General features: G+C 35.1%; 1 protein-coding gene across 1 annotated transcript; it reads left to right on the top strand.

Moving 5' to 3' along the window:
- Positions 1-7,527: 7,527 nt before the first annotated feature.
- LOC125656379 (uncharacterized) lies at positions 7,528-8,652 on the top strand. Its single transcript, XM_048887014.2, has one exon. The coding sequence runs from the start codon at positions 7,528-7,530 to the stop codon at positions 8,650-8,652; it is 1,125 nt and encodes a 374-aa protein (XP_048742971.2).
- Positions 8,653-18,971: the final 10,319 nt, after the last annotated feature.

Genomic DNA, 18,971 nt, shown 5'->3' with positions numbered 1-18,971 from the left:
TCCCACATCGATAGGAGACGCTCAGTGGCGGATTTAGAGCGCCGCCCCCCCCCCCCCTAAATTTTCAAATTTAAGGTAAATCGTGGTATCTTGTTTAGGAAAATGTACTAAACGATAAAAGAAGCAATAATTTCTTCCACTTCCGGAGAAATAAATGACAAAATCTTTTGATTTCTTGAATTAATTTATTGGGAGAACTTAATTTTTTCCAAAAAAAACCCTTAAAATTTGGGTCATTTTATTAATTTCACTTTATTAAAATGATAGAAAATAGTACAAATGACTAAATAGGAGAAATATTTCAAGCCCCATAAAATCTGTAAAACTCAGGAGCTTCGCCCCCTGGACCCATTTCCTCATAAAGTGGCGCCCCCCGTAACTGCAATTCCTGGATCCGCCCCTGACATCATTCAGTAGAAATAACCATAAAATAAAATAAAACAGAAAAAGACAAACACTTTTCAGATATTATTTTATGTTTTCTTTAAGGACAAAGAGAGGTCATGTCTCTTTAGGTACAACCTTGTCAATGGAGCGTTGGAAAAAAAGATTTAGACAAAGTAACACTATACAGACTTCACTCATAAATCACTGATTAAAGTCGTACTTATTATCAAGGAGAGAATATCATAAATTCTATTTCGACTCTTCTAACATTATCATAATGGCGTTTAAGGAGGCATACTGCATCGTCATAATGAATGACTTTCTTTTAAAACATGAATGAAATTATAAATCTTAGCAATATTTGTGTTTTCCTTTTAAATTTGATGGCCTAGCTGGGTAGCTTACTCCTCCTGAAAACTACCATTCAAATTTTAATGGTGAATAAATTTTTTTAACGTTTCATTTGTCCACTATTTACTTGCAAACGTTAAGAACGCATCACCAATGAAAGCCCAGTGGCATGTCAGGCAGACAGAATCTTTTAGAGAAATATTCTGCAATGTAAACCATTTATGTTTTTGAGTTACTTCCCATTGAACGCGTGCATTTCATTTCTATGAAGTAGAGATCATGAGTGCACCTCCACATCTAATATTTGTAATGAGTCAATTCAGAAATCGATTGTTGTTAAAAAATATATTTGGCTTTTATAATATTATATACGTATTCTCTCTTCTGTGGCTGAGCTATGAAAAAGAAATAAATAAATGTAATTTTTGTTTGATCATCATTATATTGAAAGACACGAAAAGGGTTAGTGAACTACAGTACGAGAAGAGAACAAAAGTTAACAAAACTATTGTTCTGTTTATTAGAATAATCAGAACAATATATTCATCTTGATCAATTATGACAGTTTATGAAAGACAAGAGGTACTTTATTTCTAAGAATATTTTTCGGATTTTTGTATTCTATTTAACATTCTTTTGTGTGTTTTTTTTTTTAATTCTTTGTCTGTTTCTTCTTTTTCTTTCTTTCTTTTGATTTTCTTGCAATTAACATCAGATGACCGAATTTATTAATGCAATACATGTATATATATATATATATATTTAAGAAATAAATACATGTATACTATTGGGGGTATACACATGTAAATAATTGAATAATTAGATAATTCACATATAACTGTCGAATGTGTGCAGAAATTGCCCCATTTTCCATTGTTTCATGGGCTTTTAAATGTCACTTTCGCGTGACGGGTTTTATATTGAGAAATATAACACAATAAATATAAACCACGAAAAGTACGTTTGTTAATGGCAAAACTGATGTGAATGTAAATATCTTATAGATATACACTCTGTACATATATATACTCGTGTGTTTGATTTTCACCTATATCTCAAATATTTCTAGCATACTTATAATTTCAAATATAATCCAGAAATAAATTATTTTCAAAACTGAAAAGAGCACATTTTTTGAATATCTATACACTTCACACAACACTTTGTTATCTCTTTGAATAAGGGATTTCTTGTTCGATGTGTCTCTCTGCACTTAACACGACATTCATTTCAGATGAGGATGCCCCAAAACTGTGAATCTGTGATTTATAGTTTAATGTCAGTTATGTAATGTGACATCCGCTCCCCATTCTATCAGGCTATGCCTGGGGATTCCCAGAGTTTACACATTAAAAACATTTTAATGAATTGTAGACAAACCTTGACCAGCCTAATAAACTTTGGTTCTATCTGCGCATTAAACAGGCGGGGATAGTTCATTGACATAAATAAAGATGTGTAAATGACGAACTTAATATGATCAAACAGGCATGTGTGTATACATGTATATCGTTATGTAATGTCATGAGAATGTTAATAAATTCAACACAATGCTATATAAATTTAATGACGGTAAAATTCGAAATCTGAGTGGAAAGTGTGTTAGGCGAACTGTAAGCTTTTTAACAAATGATCCACCGCAATGCGGCTAAACTACGACCAATAACAGATAGAGGTGGAACTCTTCTATATCTATCTACAGTGTATCAAAAGAGTCGGAAATTCCGGGACCCGTAACGAGAGCCTTATGATGAATATTGCTTAATCATAAGTCACCGAGTGTTTCCGAGTGCAATAGGTGGGGAGGGAGAGGTTGAATCACTTGAGACTAATGCTTAAGTTCCTATAGGTTGATAAAAATGACTAATTGAATACTAAGCTCTTAGAGGCAAGGATACATGATTTCACTTCCTTTCATTATTCTGTTGAAATTTTCATTGGTAAATAAAAAAAATCCGAATGCAAGATTATTCCGAATGAAACCTTAAAGATGTATAGAGAACGATATATTTGCATTGGTTTAGCATGGAACCTTTGAGAATAATTAAGTTACGGCATAGTACTTCAGCGATAACTAAAAAGTAAAAATTAGATACTAGTTCTGTGAAAGTGTAGATCTGTGAAATTTTCAAGTGTCTTTGGAGCAGGAAAAAACCACAATCAAGTTACAAAAGCAATGATCAACAAGCCGATTTCCGAATCATTGTCTGTATAAGAATTACAATGTTCCTTTTGCAATTATATAATGAGGAATTTACAGATTTGCACACTGTTGAATTGAACATAGGTTTGAGTAAATCAAATGATATCCCAGAATCCCATTCTACAGCATTAGGCTTATGAAAATGGAGATCAACGAACCAAATGGAATTACATGTATTTCCATTGATAAAAGATTTTCGTTGTGGGCGAAAAATTGATGGAAGAGAAAAAGAGAGTAATAAAGTAACAAAATATCTATAAAACCATCGACTTACGTGATGGTGTATACATATTAATCATGATGTATATCAATATTGAATGGAAAGAGAGTTGATGGTGTTCATCGCGGCGTGATTATGTTATATAATATACAAATCAAGGACTATCCAGGAAGGCGTAAACAGAATAACGATATCTAATCTATTTGGCATAGAAAATACACCAGAACCTAAAGGGAAATACAATACTTATGACAGGGGGGAAAAGTAATTTAATAGTGGCTTCTTTTTTATTATATAGAATGATATAAGATATGGTAAATAATTTTTGATAACGATATAGTGGAAAATATATCAATTCCTTATAACGACATAGAGAGAGGTATATGATATCATTAATTCCTTATAACGGCATAGAGAGAAATGTATAATATCATAAACTCCTTATAACGACATAGAGAGAAATATATAATATCATTAATTCCTTATAACGACATAGAGATAAATAAATAATATCATTAATTCCTTATAAGGACATAGAGAGAAATATATAATATCATTAATTCCTTATAACGGCATAGAGAGAAATGTATGATATCGTAAACTCCTTATAATGACATAGAGAGAAATATATAATATCATTAATTCCTTATAACGACATAGAAAGAAATATAATATCATTCATTCCTTTTAACGACATAGATAGAAATATATAATATAATTAATTCCTTATAACGACATAGAGAGAAATATATAATATCATTAATTCCTTATAACGACATAGAGAAATATATAGTATCTGACATTAATTCCTTATAAGGACATAGAGAGAAATATATAATATCATTAATTCCTTACAATATATATAGAAATAGAATAGCGTAATTATTCCTTATAACAATATGGAGGGGATTGCAACATGGTGATTAATCTAATTCTTAAAACAATATAGAGAGAAATACAATATGATAATTAAGTATTTAGAACAATATGGGGGAAATACAAATGGTTATTAATTCCTTATGCAATCTTAAATCACCGAGAGAAATGTCTACATCAGAAATAAACTGCTAGACATATTTACCTAAAAGTGTTGTATAACATTTCTACATATTGCATTGTCATCCTAAATGAAATCAAATCTTTTAAGTTATGAAATTAAGACAATAGATATTGCAATTCATTTCCACGTAGGATTTGGTTTGGAAATTTGAAAATGCTATTCAATTCAGAAATTTCCATTTTTTTTAAATTACTTTCCACTGAAAATTAACAATTTGGGAAACATGTTTATGTAAGCGAACAGGATTTTATTCAAATGAATGTACTTGATATTTAACTTCAATTACTAATCCAAGGTCTGACATTCATTTAGTATTCACTGCTACATGGTACAGATCCATTTCTAGCGCATATATAATGTACACGTATACAAAAAAAAACCTATTTTTGCATGTATTGGTACATGTACTTTCAATGAAATTCAATATCTTTGTAAATAAATTCAAGAAATGAAGTTGACGCTATTTTTCATTTAAAAAAAACCCCAAATCTTTTATTATTTTCACCAAAGTTTATATGTATTTCAATGAAAATGATATAAAGGCATACAAACAAAGTAATTACACCAAACTTGCAAGAAGGAAAGTTTTGTTTCAATCCGCTAAATGGGAATTTCTAATTGAGTTTTCATTGCACAGGTGTTTTATGATTGTAAAGTACATAAATGTCAAAAACACCTTTGCTCTCGCAAGCCACAAAGACAGAACAAAAGTACAGTCACTCGAATTGAATAAACAAATAACGACAAATGGCTTCGTGTGCACTTGGTTGTGGGTAATTACGTTGTAGGTTGTATATAAAAAATTGTTTTGCTATTTGTGTACAGATAATCTGTTGTGAACTCCGTTATACTATAGGACTATGAGTGACAGGAAAGAGGTTTTCATACGTATCGTAATAAAATGCAAATCTTGTTTACAATTCTAAATGAAAAGTGGCGTGTAGATGATACTTATATTTAATGAAGCAACGCCTTGCGTTTTTTTTTCTCTTAAGACTGCAAAATCAAAAGAAAAATCGCAAGACAAATCCGCAACAGTGACTCACAACAACTTAATAAAATCAATGCCATTCATAAAGTCGTCAGAACAGCGAAAATGGTGATTTTCGGTTTTTTCGCTGATGTTTCTTTACTTTAGGTGTAAATACCAGCTTGTAGGAATATATTACACTATGCTTGTCAACAAGGGGTCCACATGGCGGAACATTCCCTTACATTAACATGCATGTGGCACATCGAAAGACTGAGGTTCGAACTTGAGGTCTTTCATTTGTAAAGCAAGCATCCCACCCTGACACCACTGTTACCATTGTTTCACTACACATTTTATCAAGCCGATATTTAGGATATGTTGTGTTTCGCTGGGTGACAAGTCATTTCACCTCACATACACTGACGTGTTTCATACCGAAACGTCTCCGTATGAGTGAAAGATTCTCGAGAGGGACGTTAAATAATAGACAAACGATCAATCAACCGATTGTTAAGCCGGTCTTGGCACACTGATTTTGACTACGGATTATTCCGTTTACTTGATCAAGACATAGGGCTCACCACGGGTGTGACCGGTCGACAGGCGATGCTTACTCCTCCTAGGCACCTGATCCCACCTCTGGTATGTCCAAGGGGCCGTGCTTGCCCAACTCTTTATTTCATATTCCTTATTAGGAATTATGAGATTGATCACTGTTCGTTATCTTCACCTTTCATACTTAATAACGATAAACTATAGATCTGCAGAAAATTTAAGACCTCTTGCGGCTCTAGATAATTAATTATGGACACTTCACAAATATCCTGTATAGTGGAGAGGGGTACCTTGTTGAAAATTAATGTTTCGGACTGTGGGCGAAAGACAATCTTAATAGGTGTACATAATACACAATTCTCAACAAATACTGTCATAGGTTCCGTTTTTGTGCTAATTTCAACGCGAAATGTAATTTTGATGTTGCTATAATTACATCGTGTGTTTGCTTATTTTTAAGTGCCTTTGATAATTTTTTACTCATATCGAGACGTCACCTGCTTATGGTGAAATGTCATAAGTGGAGAGTTCTCCTGCCGCAACACGAGATCTTTCACCCGACGACTCATTTCTAAACGCCGAGCGTCCAGTAATGTCTCCAGCAGTCACTACCTATGTCTGTCTATTTAGTTTAAGTTTCTTAAAATTTCATTTATGTTCAGTAAAGATAGTGAAAGATAAGACCGCTTGATATACATCTTCATGCATAAAATATTTAAAGATATCTATCAATGAAAATGTTTATGCTAGGTCACATTTAAGAATACTTTTGAGAATTTGATGAAATTATATGAAACTTTTCGATTGTACAGTACCCCCCCCCCCTCCCCCCGAAAAGTCAACTTTTGAATTTATGAATTAATTTTCTAGATATTACATTTTTATTCAAAGAGCGAATGTCTTACATATTCATTGATTTGCCAGTGTGTTACTTATCTTTATTTCAAAGAATTTATAGAATTTTTGATGCAATGCGATTAAAAGCAATGCATGTAAATGTCAAAAATATGACAGGAAATCGTCTTTATTTCTATTAAGATGGGCTTGAACGATAAGTTCAGAAATAGAATAATTCTCACTGTGAGCTCTAGTGGCGAACCAGTTGTTAATCAACTTACGTAATGTTTGAAGTATATTCGTATTTATCAAAATATGAGATGTCAATAAAATGAGCGCCATAGACATGTTCATATTGTATGGAATATTTTCATTTATCTACTTTGTCCAGTGTATTCTTAAACATTTGCTCAAGTGTTTGAATTGAATCTAAAAAAAAAAAAGAAGTGTTATCTGGATTCCAATAATTAGCATACAAAAAGAAATCCAAAGATCTATATAAGTGCGCTGGTAATTTTATTTTCTAGGTGAAATATACCAATATCTATTAAGCATGAAATGATTGATTGAATGAAATCAATAGGAAGGAAATTTCGGTGAATGTGACGTCAGTGGTTACAGTAAATTATGTTTGCTATTTGACAATCTTGTGATCTGTCTGAGTCTTCTTCAATAAAATGCCAGACTTTCAAACCCGAGAGTAGCGGAGCTAAGCAGCGATACAATAAAACCGCGCTGTATTGCAGGTAGGAATAATTAATTGACATGGACGAGAAGCAATATGATTAACATTCCATACCAGAGGTAATAGATTTCCAAAATGTCAAGAGGTTTAAGCATGATTCCCGAGAGAGGGCTGATCTTTGAAAATGATTGGCCTACATAACACATATAAACAGAAATTTTTGAAGGTATCTACAGTTGTCTCAGAGTTCTTCAAGATGAGAAGGAAGCTCTCCGTTTTGTTCTGTATATTTTCTGTGATACAGCTATGCAGGAGTTCTTTTATGGACAATCCATACCATAGATACTGCCGAACAAATATTCATGGAGACCAAGATTGCTTTTTCGCAGTAGCATATTGGTTCAATTTTGTAGACTTTCGTCAATGGCTAGATAAGCTTCCGGGTCCCCTTGGAGATGTATCATTGCACGTGCACTGTATCCCGGGAGCTTATATCCATCTACCATTTCCCTACCGAGCAAGGAACCTCAAGAAACTCAAAGTGAAGAACTGTTTGATCAGAAATTTCATGTCTGAATGGAAATCTCCGTCAATATACCCAGATAGTCTTGAAGTTCAGGAGATGGATAAATGCGAACTAGAAATTGACTTTCCGACAATGCAAGATGTTATCAGTTCCACCCTCAACAAACAAACCATTTGTGGACAGGAAACGCTTGTAAAATTGGCTATGAGGAATATCACATATAAACCTGTCGTTAAGGACTCCAACGCGCAGTTAGAATCTATGTTTGACTTGTTTGACACCTTTCAGGAGAAGATGAAATCCGTTAACTATTTGTGCAACTACAACCATCTCGAATATTTGGAACGTTCCGGCGATGATTCTCGTAGTAAAACCTATATGGAAGATTTGACTGACAAATCTCATTATCCAAGGCTGAAAACAATCAAAATGGCGTCAGATCACATCGTGAACTTTCCAGCACAATTTAAAAACTGGCGGGAATATTTTCCTGCACTGCGTAGTCTTGATCTGTTCAATAACTCTTTGCAGAACTTTTCATTTGAAATTCCACATAAAAATAACGTGAATTATGTACCTTTAGTGGTTAATATGAGGAGGAATGAAATTCAAGCTGTTCCATCAGATATAGAAAAATACTTGTCATGGTCACCGATTATCTTAGATGTGCGGGAAAATCCGATAGAATGTGACTGTAAGGCAGAAAAACTAGGCTATTACCTTCGGAGTGTTCGCCGCCGGTTTCCTTTGTATAAAGAGTTGACTGAGTTTGTATGTAAATCCCCATCACAAGTGAAAGATGTCAAACTCATATATATCAATTATGAGAAATGTTCTCAAGATCAGCAAATTTAACTTGTCAACGTTGTGTATGTTTTTTTTTTTTCTGTCATGCGTGTTATACGATTTTTGTATATATGACTGTAGATTGCATATTCTTTTATTTTGTATATAATCGTAGATTGCAAATGTTTTCTGGATAAAACACTATACATACTATTCAATGGCGTTTCTCTGATAAACGATGCAGAATGCTGTGTAGTCTCTGTACTATACACCACTACCAGATCGTTATATTCACATTGTGTCAGGGGACTGCAGCACACTACCCCCTCCCGCATACCATTTCTCTCCCTAAAGGGACCTGGTAAGGTTTCCCTCATGACGAAAAAGTGCCCTAGTTGAAAAATTTCTCAAGCACAAAGCCAGTATGGTCTTTTCTCTTGGCGGTTAGAATTTCCCCTATCGAGCTTGCGTTACTAAACCAATTTTGGTTTACTAAGGAAGTATTTCTGGGTACATAGTACCTGCATCATCCAAGTCAATAAGGCAAGCTTATATAGATAAACATATATAATCTCAGGCACACGTGTATACAGACAGACAAACGGACAGGCAGACAGGTCGAAGTAACGAGCTGTAGTAAGGCGTTGTTCTTTATAACAAGTACATAAAGGCCCCAGGATTTATTCTTATTTCTCTCTATAATATCTCATAGTCATTATATCGCTTTATAAAATCCCTCGAGTTTTTAAAAGAAAGAAATTTATTATGTATCAATATTAGTTGAGCAAATCGTTAGCTTACAAAGAATGAAGCCTGTAAAACTATTTCCTGCTAGTTGCTCCCCTTTCCCGCCCACCATTTATGTATGTTTTTAGTTCTTTCTATCGTTTTTTCAGTTCTTGCTAACAAGACGAATATTTGTAAGGTGGAGAGGGATTGTCGTTTAGTGGTATATATTATAAACACGGACGCTTTTATGGGGAGGGGACTGGATTTGGTTTAGATTTTCACAGGGACGAATCTAACCTGATCTAGGTTTCCAGAAGGAAATACTATGTTGCTAAAATTGCATGCTACAATACCGACATAAGACGAAACCAAATACAATTTGGCGATTTTGTGAATACGATTATAAGTAGTAGATGATACTCAGATTTAAACTAGTATAGTGACATGAGCAGGAGACACAATGTAAATACACCGGGAAGGGTTCACATGATCAGGGAGATTCACAGGATCCAGATTAGGGTTCAGTCACTGAATCGGGGAAGAGTTCATTCACAGGATCCAGGTTTAAGGTTCAGTCACTGAATCGGGGAAGAGTTCATTCACAGGATCCAGGGTAGGGTTCAGTCACTGAATCGGGGAAGAATTCATTCACAGGATCCAGGTTAGAGTTCAGTCACTGAATCGGGGAAGAGTTCATTCACAGGATCCAGGTTAGGGTTCAGTCACTGAATCGGGGAAGAGTTCATTCACAGGATCCAGGTTAGGGTTCAGTCACTGAATCGGGAAAGAGTTCATTCACAAGATCCAGGGTAGGGTTTAGTCACTGAATCGGGGAAGAGTTCATTTACAGGATCCGGAAGATGGTTAATTGTTGACAAGGTCGGGGTTCACAGAAAGTAGAAAAAAATCATTCATTGGAGCATAGGATAGTTTATTCACACGGGCTGAGGGGATTAATTTCCAGGGGTCGGGAGAGATTTCATTCACTGGGGACGGGAAGGGTTCATTCACAGGGACAGGCGAATCATTAACACGAGCCTGGAGGAGCCACACCCATCGTGAATTAGAACATACAGACTGTAGAGCTCATCGCAAAGACCGGTTGATCCCACATTAAGTATATTTAACGTCTTAGCTTTGACGCGATTGTCGGTATGGGGAGTTGAACCTGGGACCTCACAGTTGAAAAGCGAGAGCTCTAACGGTTACGTGGGAGTGATATGAGTCAATGAGAGTTCTAACGGTTAAGTGGGAATGATATGAGTCAATGAGAGCTCTAACGGTTAAGTGGGAATGATATGAGTCAATGAGAGCTCTAACGGTTAAGTAGGAATGATATGAGTCAATGAGAGTTCTAACGGTTAAGTGGGAATGATATGAGTCAATGAGAGCTCTAACGGTTAAGTGGGAATGATACGGGTCAATGAGAGCTCTAATGCTTAAGTGGGAATGATGAGCTACTGACAAACAAGTTGATGGTACAGGGATTTCAACAGTCTCGATTGAAGTTAGCATTTCGCAAATTCTATGGTCGTTATAACGATCTAGTTCGTCAATACAACCTATCATTGGGTCAAATGCTGTCTGACATGTTTCATACCGATTGTTAGGCCGGTATTGGCACACTGATTTTGACTACGGATAACTCCGTTTACCTGATCAGGATATGGGGCTCACGGCGGGTGTGACCGGTCGAAAGGGGATGCTTACTCCTCCTAGGCACCTGATCCCACTTCTGGTGTGTCCAGGGGTCCGTGTTTGCCCAACTGCATCTATTTTTTTATTGCTTATGGGAGTTATGAGATTGATCACTGTTCGTTGTCTTCACCTTTCATATGGGTCAATGAGGCTCTAACGGTTAAGTAGGAATGATATGGGTCAATGAGAGCTCTAACGGTTAAGTGGGAATGATATGGGTCAATGAGAGTTCTAATGGTTAAGTGGGAATGATATGGGTCAATGAGAGTTCTAACGGTTAAGTGGGAATGATATGCGTGTCATACGTCACCCGGATCCCCTCGGGAGCATTCGATAAAGAAGTTAAACAATAAAGTTGAGTTGCTGTTCAGTCTAGAACAGGAACAATAAACGAAGTAGTTCCCTCTGGTTTACCATTTTAAGGCCATATTTGGCATCGTAAATGATGCTGTGTCTGAATGATGTCATACATGAAAAACTTCCATCCACTCAAATTGAACATGGCGATCTATAACGTCTATCGTGATTAAGAGGGGAAATTTAGTTAAAATCCGTTATGAGTTTACTATTGCATTGGTTTCTTTACATGCACAGCTAATTTTAATTGTGGTTCTAATTTATTTTCAAATTTAATTTTAATCTCGAAATATGCACACAACACAAAAGTCAACATTATGTCTCATATATGCTATCACATATGGAGAATTAGTTAATTTAAGAACAGAAATTAAAATACTTATAATGAGGAATAATGTTTTTGGTCTATCTAATGCATATATTTGTCAAAATAACGTGTAGTAAAATATCAAACTGCCGTGTCTAGTGTTTCCAAAATAACCATATGATTTGAAAATAGACTATCCTATAATAAAACCTAAAATAGAAAAGCTACTTTCCGGAACATTTAAGACTTTGACATTCTGAAAAATTCTAAGAAAACGTACCGATATTCCTTCATTTGATGCAGTAATTAGATTGAGAAATAAACATCATAGATTTAAAGATATTCCATTCTACGGTTGGTGTTATTTAAGAAATAATTTTTTGAAATTACAAGAGGGTATGGACTTAACGCTTCACGCCGGAATACTTTTCATGACGAGCTAACGCGCTTCATGAAGTAGGCCAGCGTGAAGCGTCACAGTTCATACCCTCATGTATTTTCAAAAGTGAAATTTATTTCTTATATTCATATAAAATTCATTTTTATCGTAATTCAGAGCCGTTGAAATAGACGTACTATATTTATCAACATTCATACGATCGCATTATTATTATTGTTCACAGCTGCATCGCATTCATGAGAGAATGACTATCTTTACAATTGGCAGAGACATCAAAGGCTAACAAATTGGAAATATAAATATTTCGATATGAATGACATATTTAATCAATCAATCGATCAGTCTATCAATCAATCAGTCTGTCTGTGTATCAATCAGCAAAAAAAAATCACTTAGACCATACTTATTTTGCTATTATGATGAAACATGGATTTGTTTAATTTCATTCATTTCGTTGATCATACAAAAGTTTTGATTGATAAATATAAAAATGTTTGATCTTATCTAAATGACGTATTTGGCAGCTTCCAGTGTCATTTTTTGTTTGGTCGACGGAGACCGCAAACACTCTAGATACGTAGCTGACGATCTGTATCTGGAATGCAAATGTCGTCCTTCGGTGAGGCGCCATCGTGGCCCCGTAACATTTTCAAGATTACAACTGAATAACACTTGTATTTTAATCTTTCTCACTGTATTGTTAAGAAAGATCACAGTGTAACATCTTAGTACAAAAATTCCCTTTGTAATTAATCTCAATTCACTGTAATGAAGATGGATTTGTCTAAGTTCACTTGAAAACGGATCAACACCAGTTAAAGAACTATGCTCACTTATGGTTGTATTTGACGCTTAGTCTGACAGTAATTAAAACCACAGAAACAAAGATTCCGCAAAGTGGACAGCCTCCACAGAGTGTTATAGTATAAGACAGCGATCTTGGAAGTAATATTGAAATCAGAAAAAAAGCTATTTTGGAATTTGCATCCCATTGTCCTTGACCTTTTATACACAATCTTGAAATCAAGATTTCTTTGTAAGACAGCATCATTGCAAACACATTTGAAATGGAATATAATAACAGAAAAAAACCAATTCACAAGAAAATTATAGCTGTCCCTTCCGTTGACCTTTATCATTACGTTTTGAAAATTAATCATTCCTAGAAGTTTGATGGCAGTTAGATAAAAGATGTCACTTAAATCTTGTACAGAAAGAATTTCGAAATTTTCCTATCAAAAACCATGACTTTTACATCTAACCTAATAAAAACTATTTGGTACTGCGAAGCATCTGAAAGTTTGACAAAATATATATCGAAAAGTATTTTAAATGCGGAGCATTTACAATAAATTTTCCTTTCCGTAATCTTTACCTGTAACCTTGAAAACCATTAGGAACCGAGGACTTTCTACAAAATACAATCCCTGCAAATCGGATGAAATTTGGATGATAAATATATCTTTATAAAATTTTGTTTTGAGATTTTTGCTCTCTGTTGCGTTGACCTTTTACATTCAACCTTGAAAACGAGGGGCTACGATCTGTATGCGAAGTTCCATCCCTGAATGTATAACAAAAAACTGGCAAGCAATGTAGCTTTAACAGATCAGAATTTACATTCCTGTAACCTTGACTTTTTATTTTGTAACTTTGAAAACTAGATTAAGAACCCTAACCATTGTACGCTGCCTTGACTTAAACCTTACAGACTGGTTGGACTAACCTCTTATCCCGTTTTTAAAAAAAACCAACAACAAAAACCCATACCAACTGCGCCCTTCATAAAGTGATAAATTCAGTGGATGAGTCCCACCTTACCCGATAGCGCACACGGTGATCAAACAGATGAGAAAAAAGTTTGATAGAAGGCAAGCTGGTGGTTAACCGTCCTCGCCGTTGCTCGAGGCTCTATCGAATGTGTAGAGCTTGAGAAACTGACGAAACAGTCTTCGAACGGTAGACGCACGAGCGCGCGGCCGATGTCCAGAGAGCTTTCGGTTAACGCGTGTCATGTCCGGTAATCGTCCGGTCATGAATTGGGTCCAGCGGACGTCAACGGAAGCAAAATGGACAAATAGAAAACGCATGCCAACGCACATCGTCAGAACCCACGGGTTTTCTTTCCGTTAAACTGCATTCAACGTTGGATGCAGTTTAACGGAGAGAAATTTCGTGGGTTCTGACGATGGCCAACACACAGCAACTGTACACTAAGCGATAGCGCTTAACGAAAAGTAGGCCGGCGTGAGGCGTTCCAGTTTAATTTACATTCTCCTTTCACTTTTGTGGGAATTTTCAGCCATCAAAATAGACGTACTATAAATGCGTATTTGTTTACAACTGCAACGCATTCATGAGAAAATGACAATCGTTACAATTGGTAAAGAAGTAAATATGAACTTGTGACCTCTGCAATGTCAATAGTATTTGAAAAATATCCATTGAATATATCTCCAACTTTAAGTACAACAGATTTGTTTTGAAAACGTGCACGCACAAAGAATTTGTCGAGGAAAAGTACAGTTTGTGCTGCGTCTAATCAGAAATCTCCCTGAATTGTTTATGTATATTTTTCGTATAATCAATGACAAAATATTGATAAATAAATTAAATGCACGCATAATGAACTTGTTTTCTGTAAATAGTCATGCATTTTCTATTTGCATGAAAATTGCACATGCTATTAACATTTGCCACCAACTAAATTTAATAGAAAGTCCCCTGGCAGAACGAGAGGGACCCAGAGGTCAGTATAGGGACCACATTCTTACCACTAGTATTTATCTATCCTTCTTAATTGTAATTTTTTCGGGAATTTCCCCCCTAATTTGAACTTTTACAAACCATTTAGCACGTTTGCGTCGTTAAATTCATTCATAATATTTTTTGGTTGTACTCGTGGGAGAGATAGCCATTCTTTATGAATCTACATGACAGTTGGCTAAAATCAAGTCAATGGGATTATTTATTCGTATAAATAATGCTCATATTACATTGCCAATAGATTTATTAATGCTATTACCGCAAGTATCTGACCTTTTCATGACGTTTTCCTAAGATGATTTAGTAAATATTATTGTTTGTTGTGAACCGATTTCATTACTTGATAACGACTATTAATTTTGTTTTGTTAAAATTTGCAATCAATTTCAAAAAATGCTTTTTATAGAAATCATACCAGTTGTAATGCAAATTCCAGAAAACAATTGCATATGCAGAGAAATTACCCCAGACTGCTACATGGTGCAAGGGAAGAAACTGCAGAGTTGAAGAATATATATTCACCTAATTTAAAATAATGCATTTCATTCACAGCAATTAACATGGACATGCATGTCACTTCCCCCACAATGAAATGTGTATCATAAAAATAAAAGATTTTGACCTTGAATAGGATATACTTGTATACATTTAGTGTTCGCACTCGTAGTCCAGATTCTCTTTGTTTTGTTTTACGTCCCTTCGAGAAGTTTTTTTGTCAGTCATATAGAAATGTCATCAGCTGTACGGAAGCGCCTCAAACAGACCCATGGCGCCCTGGGGCAGAGCAGTGAGGGTTCTTTATAGTGCCGACACTTTCCGAGTTCTGGAACATTTGGTTTTTAAGGACTCGCTAGCGACTCTCACTTATAGATGCCGAGCGTTTGGCGAAGAAGCAGTTAGTACCTATTTTCACGTCTTTGATTTGACGCAGCCAGGTTACAAACACGACTCGAATTCTCGACCTTCTGCTCACAAAGTACAAAGCGAGTGCTCAACCACTGAACCACTTCGATACCCTTTGAAAATGTTTCATGACTAGATATCCTTTGCAAATGTTTCTGACTAGCTTTTAAGATCCTATTTCGCAACATTACTTCTTAATACAATACTCATTTCAACTATGCTGCTTAATAATTCACCGAAATATAAGATATAATTTCTAGTTTAAGCATTTCAATCTTATGATCCCCCCCCCCCCCCCCCCCAGCTACATTAATTCATTTTACCTAGAAAGATACCGGTAACTTACCGAAATAGAAAATATACGTTTTAGTTTAAGCATTTAATTATAATTATTTTTTTTAGCTTTGTCAATTCATCTTTAATTCTAATTTTGAAAATGTGATCGTGGAAACTGATTTGATGCAACCAGTGTTTGGTGTTGTCACGTTTCTGGAAATTACCTAAACAATTTTGGGCCAAATTCCTACTGTCCACATTTGTAAAAATAAATAATTGATTTAAAAAAATGGTGACAACGCACTGGAGATAAAGGTTGAATACGAAATTATTTGATAGATGACATTTCATATCATACATTTATACATAGATAAGGAATTTGCAATATTCGTCTATTGTGTATGGAGCGTGGACCTGTTTCTACATCATTGTTCTTCTTTGTTTCCTTTACAATATTGCTTTTGTTATGCTGGCTAAGGTGCGGCTGCCGAGCTATGCAGGCGCGGGGAAGCTCACGTGGCCACGAGTGAAGGTCTTACATGTAACATTTAAGGTATTCCATGTATAATGAAAGGATAACGAACAATTTTGAAGGATTTAGATCAACATAAAAGTGTATTGTTAAATAATGATGAAAGTGAAGCAGATGAAATTCACATGACTGGTAAAGCTGACCTTTTTGCACTTAAGACTTTTTGGAAGAGTTGTCTGCCCGTTGTAAAAATAAGAAAAATCTAATTTTCTAAAAATGTGTGTGGTCAATGATTAATTTTATTTCATATTTTCATAAAAAGAAAGTGTATGTAACTTTCTACCAAGAGATAATTATGAAAATATAATTTGTTTTTAAAATATTGTAATAAAACATGCTTTTCCCATATACTTCAATGTTAAATTCTAGATGAAATAAATCAAGCAGTAAACAAAATTTTATTATTTAGATATGAAATATGGTCATTATACATTGAATACCTTAAGCTATAAATTCTTTTTTGAAAATGCATGACGGTATGAACTGCAACAATTCACGTCGGCATATTTTTCATGAAGCGCGTTAACTGTTATACACTTAACGCCGACATACTTTTCATGAAGTGCGTTATCATGAAATGCGTGATTATGAAGTGCGTTATCATGAAATGCGTGATTATGAAGTACGTTATCATGAAATGCGTGATTATGAAGTGTGTTATCATGAAATGCGTGATTATGAAGTGTGTTATCATGAAATGCGTGATTATCAAGTGCGTTATCATGAAATGCGTGATTATGAAGTACGTTATCATGAAATGCGTGATTATGAAGTGTGTTATCATGAAATGCGTGATTATGAAGTGCGTTATCATGAAATGCGTGATTATGAAGTGCGTTATCATGAAATGCGTGATTATCAAGTGCGTTATCATGAAATGCGTGATTATGAAGTGCGTTAGCCCCGCTCGTGTCAAACTTAATTAAGACGTTAAAATAAGTAGTGATTGCTCCTTCGCCAAATGCTCGACATTTAGAAGGGAGAATCACGGGTCTTTCGGATATGACCTTAAAAACGGAGGTCCCGTGTCGCGGCAGGGGTTGGCACGTTAATAAAGAACCCTCAATGCTGCGGCCCCAAGCGATAAGCATGGGTCTAAATTTGTGGTACTTCACCTACAGCTGGTGAAGTCTCAATGTGAGTGAAAAATTCCCGATGGGACGTAAAACAAAGAAAGCAATAGAAATTCTCAAAATTATACTATACCAAAATGTAGACTAATTATAAAGTATCCTTCGTCCCTTCACGGGTCTTTCGGATAAGCTCTAGGTAACGGTAAAACTATCCTCATATTGCCTCTATATTTTTCTTTTGATAATATACACCTGAATATCACACACATTCGACTTTGTCATAAGTGTGTCTTAGAACATGTAATACAATAGACAACCCTGTATGTAGCTGTGGTATATTTATCAGTATATTTTGTCATGCCCAAAATACAGAGTTGCTGAAAATGAATTGTTAAAACAATTAACCTACACAACCATAAGAAGGTTCTAACCCGTTTTACGTTCGGGGCATATCTTTGTTATCAACATGTATACATATTTGACCTATATATTTAACGACAACCAAAAAAAAATTTAAATTAAAAAAAAACCCGCTAGCTTAAATGGACCCTTTAACCGAATACTATTATGTACTATTTACAAATAAATAACAGGTAACGTAATAATAAAATGCCTAAAATAATATTTGACATAAGATCAGAGACAGATAGTGGAGCATGAAGTGATATGCCCGCGAAGCAACACACGTGTGACTGACATAAATGGAAATTTATCAGTTAGCACAGCACAATATGAAGCAAATAAAGAAAAAGTAAGAAAATGGCTAACACTAAAGCCGCATCGAAATAAGAATCAGCAAATGTTTTGTGCATAATTTTGAAGGTCTCCAAAGGCAATGTTCCTCATTTTTTGTGGTTTCTAATGACGACAATTTAATTTTTCTAGTAATTTCTCATAGGAGCTATCAAAAGCTAATCTTTATGTACAAAACATGGCACCCGTTCTTGAATTTTGCCCCCGATTTTGGATATATCTTATTCTTCATAAAAGCTTAAGTACATGTGGTTTAAATTTGACATATTGAAGTCAGCATTTCGTAAATTCTATGGTCGTTATAACAATCTAGTTCGTCAATACAACCTCGGATTGGGTCAAATGCTGTCTGACGTGTTTCATACCGATTGTTAAGCCGTTCTTGGCACACTGATTTTGACTGCGGATAACTCCGTTTACCTGATCAGGATATAGGGCTCACGGCAGGTGTGACCGGTCAACAGGGGATGCTTACTCCTCCTAGGCACCTGATCCCACCTCTGGTGTGTCCAGGGGTCCGTGTTTGCTCAACTATCTATTTTGTATTGCTTATAGGAGTTATGAGATTGATCACTGTTCGTTATCTTCACCTTG

This window comes from Ostrea edulis, chromosome 1 (genome assembly GCF_947568905.1).
Source record: "Ostrea edulis chromosome 1, xbOstEdul1.1, whole genome shotgun sequence".
Classification (NCBI taxonomy): Eukaryota; Metazoa; Mollusca; class Bivalvia; order Ostreida; family Ostreidae; genus Ostrea; species Ostrea edulis.
The sequence above is the reverse complement of the archived record's forward strand: the minus strand, read 5'-3'. Positions and strand labels throughout refer to the sequence as shown.